General features: G+C 35.5%; 3 protein-coding genes across 3 annotated transcripts; all 3 read right to left on the minus strand.

Moving 5' to 3' along the window:
- Nucleotides 1–668: 668 nt before the first annotated feature.
- On the minus strand, nucleotides 669–2,062 carry LOC129245979 (deoxyribonuclease TATDN1). The gene is made up of 4 exons (XM_054884451.1): nucleotides 1,848–2,062; nucleotides 1,617–1,796; nucleotides 941–1,547; nucleotides 669–865 (listed from the first exon to the last, which is right to left on the minus strand). Exons 1-4 carry the CDS (start codon nucleotides 1,888–1,890, stop codon nucleotides 763–765), a joined length of 933 nt encoding a protein of 310 aa, XP_054740426.1. The 5' UTR covers nucleotides 1,891–2,062; the 3' UTR covers nucleotides 669–762.
- A 3,559-nt stretch (nucleotides 2,063–5,621) lies between these two features.
- On the minus strand, nucleotides 5,622–6,696 carry LOC129245981 (deoxyuridine 5'-triphosphate nucleotidohydrolase). Its single transcript, XM_054884454.1, has 2 exons — nucleotides 6,529–6,696; nucleotides 5,622–6,462 (listed from the first exon to the last, which is right to left on the minus strand). The coding sequence occupies exon 2, from the start codon at nucleotides 6,460–6,462 to the stop codon at nucleotides 5,812–5,814; it is 651 nt and encodes a 216-aa protein (XP_054740429.1). The 5' UTR covers nucleotides 6,529–6,696; the 3' UTR covers nucleotides 5,622–5,811.
- Nucleotides 6,697–8,705: 2,009 nt separating this feature from the next.
- On the minus strand, nucleotides 8,706–9,529 carry LOC129245982 (protein SGT1 homolog). Its single transcript, XM_054884455.1, has one exon. The coding sequence runs from the start codon at nucleotides 9,387–9,389 to the stop codon at nucleotides 8,844–8,846; it is 546 nt and encodes a 181-aa protein (XP_054740430.1). The 5' UTR covers nucleotides 9,390–9,529; the 3' UTR covers nucleotides 8,706–8,843.
- Nucleotides 9,530–10,552: the final 1,023 nt, after the last annotated feature.

The raw sequence follows: 10,552 nt of genomic DNA on the forward strand, positions 1-10,552 counted from the left end.
TTAAAGGAGAAATAGAAATTAAAAAGAAGTGAAGCTCCGCAACGTTCCATTGAAATTTACTCAGATAAACTCGTTGCAGAATTTTGCACTGTGAAATCAGCCCTTAAAGCTTCTTAATTTGGCAGTATATGTATTATTTATTAAAATTGGCTGATAATAGATACTCAATTGAGCAATTTCCAATTTTTTTTTTATTTTTACCAGGCGTATAATGGTACAGCCGCCGTAGCCGAATGGGTTGGTGCGTGATCACCATTCGGAATTCACTGAGAGGTCGTTGGTTCGAATCTCGGTGAAAGCAAAATTAATAAAAACATTTTCTAATAGCGGTCGCCCCTCGGCAGGCAATGGCAAACCTCCGAGTGTATTTCTGCCATGAAAAAGCTCCTCATAAAAATATCTGCCGTTCGGAGTCGGCTTAAAACTGTAGGTCCCTCCATTTGTGGAACAACATCAAGACGCACACCACAAATAGGAGGAGGAGCTCGGCCAAACACCTAACAGAAGTGTACGCGCCAATTATTTTTTTATTTTTTATAATGGTACAGTGGTTGGCTGCTCGCCTGGTAGTAGTGTATTTGCCATTTGTGCTATTTGTTTCACTGAGTCACTCAGTGTTGCCTACATTTAAGCGTCACCTGTAAAATTTACAAACAACTACATCCGTGCGGTGTTTCCGGCTTTCTTGCATAGCTTATTTTATAAGTGCCGATGAAAAGTCTTTAATTGCAAATGCTCATTAGTTTTTGTAAATGCTCATATTTAATTTTTTATAAAAAATAGGTCCAATGTGTTATTATAGTACTTTTCTGCCAGTACGGAGGCATCTTCATCCTTCACGCCTGCGATAACTTCAAGGACTTGGCTAAGAAATAAAGTAGCATTATTTGAGGTGATAAGATTATTAACCGTGAAAGGCCACCATCAGCCAGCTGCGTACCTAATTTGGCATGGCTCACAACGTCCGTCCACCAAGGTTTCTGCGGTCCATTTCTCCTTTTTCTTTACCGCCGTAAATTTCGTTTGTACGTATTTCGATCCTGCATGCGATGGACGTATTCCGCACCAAGGACAATCAGTCTCCAGCATAATTCGGTCGTTAGGTATTCTTCTAATAACTTCCAAATTGTCCACAGTTTTTAGCGAACATCCATTCAAACCGATGTAAAGTCCTCCGTACGCGATCACTTTTTCAGCTTGCTCTAGCGTACCATCAAAACTGTGAACCACACCACCACCAGCGTCCAACAACTTGTCTCGATTACGTTCGAGTATTTCCATGAAGTCAGAATGCGCATTCCGGCAATGCAGGAAGAGTGGTAAACGGAATTCGGCAGCCAGGCTGAGTTGCTTCTCGAAATATTTTTTCTGTGTATCTTTCTCACAGAAATGCAGTCGATCATAGTCGAGCCCACACTCACCCACAGCAATCACTTGTTCTGGGTTTTCACGTATTTTGTTTCGTAAGCTTTGGTAATATTGCTCTGGGTCTGGTAGGAACTCATTACAACGCGTGGGATGGCAACCCATGGTAACAGTTAGACGATCTGTGGTAATATATATGATTTAAATGTAGAAATGTGTTGATAATTGGATTTTGTTAGTAATCGTCTCACCATCTTGCTTGGCCAACTTCAGCGCCTCATCTGTCTCATTAAGACTGCCGACGGTGATGATCATCTTCTCGACGCCTTGCTTCCACGCACGCTCTAGCACCAAATGTAAATCATCGGTGTGCTTCTGTTTACCACCGTATACACCACGAAACATCGGGTCGGTAAGGTTAGCGCCAATGTCTAAAAACAGAACCACTTCATACAAGGAAATGTTAAATGAATCGGACTTACCTATGTACTTCTTTGCCATTTTAAGCTGCTTGAAAATCTTCATGCAACCACTCTACTATACTTTGTTGTAGAATATTCACCACCGTTCCAAAACAACTATTAACCAACAGCTGATATTTTGACATTCCACCAGCAGTGTCGCCAAAAGCATTACAGCCAGGCCAAAATTTACAAACTCAACAGGTAAGAGTGAGATTGATAGTCCTCTCCAACTAGATTCTGGTCAAAAGAATCTCAAGTAAAAAACTACTACTAACCCGTTTGACATTTTTTATTTTAATATCGGATTGCTTATTGTGATTTACATTTACACCTCCGAATTACATACTGACAAGAATGACGTGCATTCATTTTAGAGAAAATTCACAACCACTTCAGGGGGAAAAAGATAGAAAATCAACGAGACTTTCGAACTACTTTAAACTTTCATTTCATTACATAAGTTTTTAACTTCAAATTAAAGTTTTTTAATTTCAAATTAAATGTTTTTAAATTCAAATTAAAGTTTTTTTTATTTCAAATTATTTTTTTTTTTATTCAGATTTAATTTTTTTAAATTCAAATAAAAGATTTTTAATTTCAAATTACAGTTTATGAAGTATGATATAATAATTAATTATTATTTTCCAAATATGTTTATTTTACTGATAATAAAGTTAAACACTTGTTTAAAGTTCAGCAATTACAGTAATCACAAAATAAACCTTTTTTTTTTTTGCAACCGCAGTAAACGCAGAATAAAACTTTTATTTTCTTGCTGTGTAATTATTATTTATTTTAAAATAAATATTTGAAATTCAAAATCCTTAAAACCCTTAAATAAGTTTATGATAATGAACACCAATACATCACCTGAAGAAGTAACTGTTGAAGATAATACAGGAAGTCCGGTAAATAAACGTCATTATCGCCGAATAATGCAGGTCACAGAAGATTCTGATGATAGCAATTTAGGAAATGAAGAGAACTTATCTATTCCTCATTGCAGAAACCGCAAAGGAAATTATGTTAAAATGAGTACTGACAAAAAGGAGATTTTGATAAAATGCTAATTATGAAGAAGGTAAAGCTATTGCAGTCAGCAGAATTAGCTGGAATTAATAAAAACACAGCCACTTCTATAATTGGAATGTATAAGAAGGATGGATATGAGATTATTAGACGAAATCGTGGTGGAAAAGAAATGTTAAACTAAGTGATGAGATTTTAAACTATGTGGAGAAATTAATTGAAGAATGTACATCAATTACTTAAAAAAAAAAAATTGAAAATAAAAACGTCAACACAACCACAACAACGGTATTTAATGCATTAAAAGCTTTAAAAATAACGTTAAAACCCGCCACAATCAACCTCGACCGTTTAAACTCCAAATCAACAATTGAACAACGCAAAAATTGTGCACCAAATTCTTTACAAAATGCTCCACAAACACATGAGAAAATAATTTTTATTGATGAATCCGGATTCAACTACCATCTTCGCGGAAATAAACAACAACACGAGGAAGAAATGTTTCATTAATTTTAGCCATGAATTTAAGCGATACATTCTCGAGTAATTTCTAACTCAACAGCAAATTCTAATGTTTTTATTACATTTCTTGGTGGATTATAACTTGCTGAAAGTAACATCGTAGAAGCATGGTTGATTCTGGACAATGGCAGAATACATAAAACTCGGGAAGTACGCGAAAAGATTAGTGAGACTAATCATACGTTAATTTTTCTATCACCATATTACTCCATGTTATATCCTATAGACCAGGTATTTTCAAAAATAAAATTGTCTGCACGAAATTTGTTGGCCGATCCACAAAATAATCAAAATTTGGTACAGATTATTGAAGAATCAATGACCACTGTTACTTTTACTGATTGCAACAATTATTACGTTGACATGTCTAGGAAACTATCGCTGGCTGTAGCAGAGCAACCGTTGCATTAAATGCTTTGCCCAAATTGCTTTATTTAACTTTTTTGATTTTTATTCTTGTTAGTATTCATTTTGAAGTGAAACTTCTTTTGTCTCGAAGGATGAAACGCTGTGAGGAGTAAAACCATAGCGTTTCATCGATATGTGACGCTACGCCAGCGCCATCTGTTAAAAGCGTGGCGTGGATGAAACGCTGTGAGGAGTAAAACTACGCTAAACTACGTAAAACTCACGCTATGCCAGCGCCATCTGTTAAAAGACTGGCGTGGCGTGTCGTCGTGAATGTAATGCGGTCGTTTATTATTGCATTCTTATCGAATGTAATTTGTAAATATGACATTTGATTGAGAGAGGTCGTTGGTTCGAATCTCGGTGAAAGCAAAATTAATGAAAACATTTTTCTAATAGCGGTCGCCCCTCGGCAGGCAATGGCAAACCTCCGAGTGTATTTCTGCCATGAAAAAAATCTGCTCATAAACATATCATAAAACAAAATGAAATAAATGTATAAAAAAAAAAAAAAAAAAATTTTCTTGTGATTCGAACCAAGGATTTCGGATCGGAAGCCCACATTGCTAGCCGCTGGGCTATCGCGCTGTGCTGTCGCCGCAAAATAATGTATCATAAATCTGTTTACCATACCAAAGACCATACACTTTGCGAACGCATTTCGGTGGAAACAATTGACAGTTATCCCAAACACAATATTATTAGTAACGCGAGACGCGTCATAGAGTGTGTGTGTAGTTTTGAGCAAATCTTACAAACATATTTTGTTTTGTTGATTGATTTCTGTTAAATATGGCATCAAATCAACAAAAACGGAAACCGAAAACAGGTGCTGAACGGCAACGTGAGTATTTGGAGCGTAAAAAATTAAGAGCTACTGTTGAACACCGTGACAGGGAATCCTCCGGTTGTACGATAAGTGATAATTTGTAGTACCAACAACAAGATGCGGAACTACCATTGATGCAGTATTTCATCGATACCTTGATAGATTAGAATGTAGATCATTTTTTACGTATTTCAGTTACCATAAAGCCCTTGTTTCATTTTTGGAAAACGAATCCAATAATGATAATGACAATGCCGAGAACCAAATGTAATTGAGTACAATAAATTCATTTCTTTTTATATTAAAATAAATAAATAATTCTGTTTAATAAAATTCCATTCCATGCTTTCCATGACTTCTGCATGCATTATATTGAAATAATAGTTAAATTATTGATTTGTTGATAAAAGAAGTTTCACTTCAATCGTGCGGGTTCCGTGAACTACCACACACTTTCTTTTTTTATTGTAAATATTCAATATTACATTAATAAACTTTAATTTGAAATTTAAAATCTTTAATTTGAATTTAAAAAAATTTAATTTGAAATTAAATAACTTCAATTTCAAGTTCAAAACCTATATCACAATTTAATGGGCTATAAAACTCCGTACGCAAATTTCTTCTTCCAAAATTCCGATTAGAGATGTTGAAAATTTGTGAATTTATATATGTAACTCTTGTAAAGTTTGAAACTTGGAATATTATAGTCTTTGTTATAGACTGATCTATATTTTTATAGATATAATTGAAATCAAAGAATAAAGTGAATGGTCCAAACTTGTCTATTTGTGGGAAATATCAAGACGCAAACAACACACAGGAGGAGCTCACCCAGGCACCCAATAGATTGTGTAAGCGCCAATTATATACACATGTACATATAATTGTGCCAAGATAACAGATCCGAAGTTGTTCCTTTTAAGAAAGGTTGATGAATATGTCTTGCAATATACCTTTTCAACGCAATCCACTAAAACCATTTAATAAATGCAAACCAGTCATTTTGAAAATATGCCCGCATTAGGGGAAACATTTAATTTTAAAATACTTTTGGCAATGAAAACTCACATACATATGTATTTCTATGTCAAATGACCAAGGACAAGAGTATGAATTCTCGGCCATCAACAAAAAGAGGCTCCACCTTGTGTGAGGAGGTGAAAGTAGCCGTACTACTGTGATGGGCCTCTAAGATTTATTCTCAGACTTTTTTTCAACCTCTTCAGTGTCTGCAGTTGTGACAGTGTCTTCTTTAGATTCCGCCACTTTCACAGGTTCTTGTGTAGCTGTTTTCTCCTCAGATTCCGCTGTTGTATTGCCATTTTTGACAGGAACCTCCTTCACTCCAGTCGAACCGAAACCACCAGCTCCACGTTCAGTATCATCAAGTTTATCCACTTCCTCCAATTCAGGATAGAATATGCGCTCACAAATAAACTGTGCAATGCGATCACCACGTTTCACCTCGAAGTCAGAATCCGAATGATTAAATAAAACAACACCCAAGTTCCCACGGTAGTCTTCGTCCACGACGCCCGCACCAACATCAATGAAATTCTTAACTGCCAGACCGGAACGTGGAGCAACTCGACCATATGAGCCTTCTGGCACCTGAACTTGTAAATCAGTCTTCACAATCGCCTTACCACGCGCTGGTACTTTCAAATCGTAGGCGCTACGCAAGTCAAGCCCGGCAGCGCGCTCCGATCCTCGTACTGGGGCCAGAGCGTGCTCAGTCAACTTGGCAAATCGAAGAACACACTTTGAGTCAATCTTCATTTTCTTTGGCGATGGTTGTTCGTATTCCTCTAATTTTTTCTTAAGCACTTCAGTTGACATCTAGTTGGATTAAAATACGTATAAATATAATATTGCAAAATAGACGCAAGTCAAAGTACTACTCACAACACTATCAATTCTTAGTATACAGCGTTTTCACGAATAAAATTAAGGACCTTCTTCCCTTGTGCCGAACAAATTTGAAATGCCAATTCGGTAAAAGAAGCTTTTTTTGGCGCCTTTATAGCGCTTCTGGCGCAAATTCGCAAATTTGTTGGTGGAACTTGCACTTATGGCCATTGTACAGATGCATGGCCATGTACACTAAAGGTGGAAATATAATCGACGATACTATCGATATATATCGATGGCTTGGATAGTTCAGGACTATCGATACTATCGGAACTACCCAAAAAGTACATTCACATATGCAGTAATTAGCAATAAATCCACAAAATTAATCTACTCGTTCACATATGGCAGATTAGCTGCAAAATAGCAATCAGCTGTCAATACTGCTTTGAGAGGTTTTTCTTCATAGAAATTATTTTGTATTGATATTGAATTTAATTTGAAATGAAAGGTCTCGTCACTCCTGCTTGACCAAAAAACCAGTCAAAAATAAATGGGGGAAAAAGTTATTCGTATTGTCACTGATAATACACCTTCAATGCTGAAGGCTTGCAAGTTTCTGAAAAAGCAGTATCTGCCATGTATTTCATATTCAGTCAACTTAGTGGTGTAAGTTTGCTTACTTAAAAAAAAAATTAAAGATATTATAAGACTTTTCAAATCTAGCACCAATTCGGCTGTAAAACTTCTCACATTCAATCTCATTCACAACAATTCACTGAGAAACCTTTAAAAGTTATTCAAGGATATTCAACCATGTGGATCGCTCAAGTTATTGAAATAAAAGATGCAATCAAAATAACTGTGTTAAATTTTGGCAAAAATGCACCAAAGTCTCTTAGAAGGGACGAATTTGATGTTTTGAAAGAACTTGAAATTATTTTGAAGCTTCTTGATGATTAACTCAATAATCGTTGAGTTCAAAAAAAGCGGCTTCATCTCGTATGTGGATATTTGCAGCTTCCACAGCTTTCTAAGGAAATCAATACAATATTATAAAAGCAGTAGTAAACCGATTATTTCCCTATGAAGAACGAACCCTGCGCCGGATATGTATAATATTAGATCAACGCTTCAAAAGAGAAAGCTTTAGAAATGCAAAATAGGCTAGATGAGAATCGAAGGCGTTGGAATCCGAAATATTAATATATGTTTTTTTGACACCAGCAAATAACAAAAATATCGAAAACACTGAAATACGAGTACAATCAACCAATACTGAATTCAGTCCTTTATTTAGCTCTCTACGACAAGAAGTAACCAAAAAAAAAACAATAGAACACTAACAGTGGCGGCAATTAACGAAGACAAATCTACCGAACAGATTATTCTATTTTTTTTCTCTTAAAGGTTAAAAAGGAATTGCTGCTTGAACCAGTACCAAAAAATACCTTTTCGTTTCAACTTCATCTATCGAAGTGGAGAGGATATTTAGCAAGACCGGTCCAATTATCAATGATAGACGCACCAAACTTAGGGCAACAACAGACGACAGGCTGATATTTTTTTACATAAAAATACTGTAAATACTTAGGTAGATCTTAAAATCATGTGAAAAATGAGTATAATGCATTGAAAGTCTTAACGGGTTGATTTAAATTTGGTCGATATATCTATGAAAGGTGCGAATGCTATCGGAAAATATCGATAGTTTGCCATTTCCAGTGTGTTCATGAAGAAAATAAGCCGACTACGTGCATCATATGCAATGTTGTATTTTGGGGTATTATAAATACCGTCTTTATATTGCAGTGCTATATTACAATGTTACATTCGACAAAATATGCAAAATAATATCTTTGACTTGGCAAACTTACAATAGCAAACGTTTTTAAATTATAATTTTCTTTGTTTTTTTAATGGGAATTGTTTAAGTTTGTACGTGATTTTCCAAGATTTTGTCATACGAGTTTTGTATGAAATTGAATCATTTGATCTCAACTGTGAACATTTTTTGACGATCAACTGAGTGTTTGCGTTTTTGGACTGGAATGGCAAATTACCTAGTATTCGCAACAACTTACAAATTTTTTATAGACCGTTAATTATAGATGATATTTCCACTAAGCCAACAGTATTCCAGTGAAGTTATTAATTTTTCAATTTAAGGACGAACTAATGAGCGTTTAAAAATAAGTTCCGAAGATTATTGCATATGGTAAGCATTCATATAAATTATAATATATTTTATTTAATGAATTATGTGTTAATCATACATAAAATAATAAAAATTTTAGGTGAAAAATGCGAATAAATTATAAATTTCGTCCTAGACGGACTACTACCAAGCAAGAATTAACGCTATCCAACTAGTCCCACTTTTTAAATTCCGCACCCTCGGGCGGCTTAACATCAACTTTATCTTTTGACACCTCTTGCCAGTTGGTGCTTAGAACAGTGCCACCGGACTCGGAAAACGATTTGTTCATTGCTTTCTTCACTTCAGGCGACGATTCAGAATAAATTTTATCAAAGAGCCGCTTTAACGCATCTTCACCATTTGAGTTCTCTTCTTCAGATTTGTCCACTTCTTTTGCCAAGCTGTCCCAGTCTTTTTTGTGAATTGGTGGAGGTCTAGCCGTTGGCGGGGGAAGATCTTTTTTCTCCAAGCTTTCCCACCGCTCGCCCACTTCTTTGGCTAGCGTTATTTCCACTTTAGTAGTGTATGCTTTGTGCGATGATTTACTGACGTCAACTGGACGATAAAAGTTTAAGACGAGTTCATAACCATCGGCCGTCATATGCAAACACTCTGGCATGATATCCACTTTGTAGTTCTTGGAGACGGCATCTTTCAACATCACGGTTACCACCACCTTTGTTTCCGACTGGTACCAATCGTGGCGCACCGACATGTTTTCGTTCTACACTGTTTTTACAAAGAAGTATTAAACGTAACAAATAACAAAAATTCGCCGTAATGTAATATATTGCTACTTTTTTCCATCTAATGATTAGCGAAACACCATCAAAATCTGACAGCTGTAATTGTTTTGATTTTCTAGAAGAAGGGACTGTTCGGAAATTATGTCAGTATTGATGGTCTCTTACAAGGTTGTATTTGTTAAATTTTTTATGTGCTTGCAATGTTCCGTTTTACTAATGTTCCCTTAATCTGACCCTTGTGCGTAACTGGCAGGAAAAGTGATTTCTCAGTGTCTGATTAGATGATGCATGCCAGTTGACTTTTAAACAAGTTTATTGGAAAATGAGCTGCTTTCCAAACCTAAACTGGTATCTGATAGAGGAGAAAATAATTAACACAATATTATCTTGTTATCGTTTTGCAAGTTGGCAGTCATTTCAGTTTAATAATATAATTTTTTTTAATAAAACTTTGAAAATATTTAATTAAAATGATTGTCGCTTGTCTCTTCGATCCGTCCATTTACTTCCTGCAACTTTAACGTTTTACTCGACCAATGCTACCAATAGATGTAATAGCATAAAACATTTCGCTAAATTTTTAAAAATGGCCCCTATTATGAGTTACATTCGATCTTCGATATTCGCTGGTTGTCGAAGATCGAAAATCGAATGTCAATTTGGTATTATGAGCGGTGCAACCCTATCGAAATTTTCGTTGTTTACCGAATTTAGAGTCGAATGCAATTTTGCTTTCGATTGTGCAGCGTATTGTGGGAAAACTTGTTAAAGTGTAAGTTGTTTGCGATTATTTATGGTTTTCTAGTAACTAAATAATAAATATATACTAATTTTGTTAATTTTATGCAGGTCGAAAGTCGTGAGTACCAAACAACAATTAAAAAGGCGAATCCACAATTCGCAAAAGGGATTTGCACCAAAGTTCAAGCAGCAAAAAAATGGGGGGAATTTACAACGGAGCTGAATTGCTTGGGACCACCAATGAAAACGGCAGCAAAACGGATTAATCTTAATAATGGTTTTTTTTGTGATGTTTATAGAAATACATTTTTGTTTTCCCTTGGCAGGTATGGGCTGAAATACGTAGAGGAACTGAAATACATATTTTTTTCGAATGGCGAATAATTGAATA

Source organism: Anastrepha obliqua, chromosome 4 (genome assembly GCF_027943255.1).
Source record: "Anastrepha obliqua isolate idAnaObli1 chromosome 4, idAnaObli1_1.0, whole genome shotgun sequence".
In the NCBI taxonomy this organism is placed as follows: Eukaryota; Metazoa; Arthropoda; class Insecta; order Diptera; family Tephritidae; genus Anastrepha; species Anastrepha obliqua.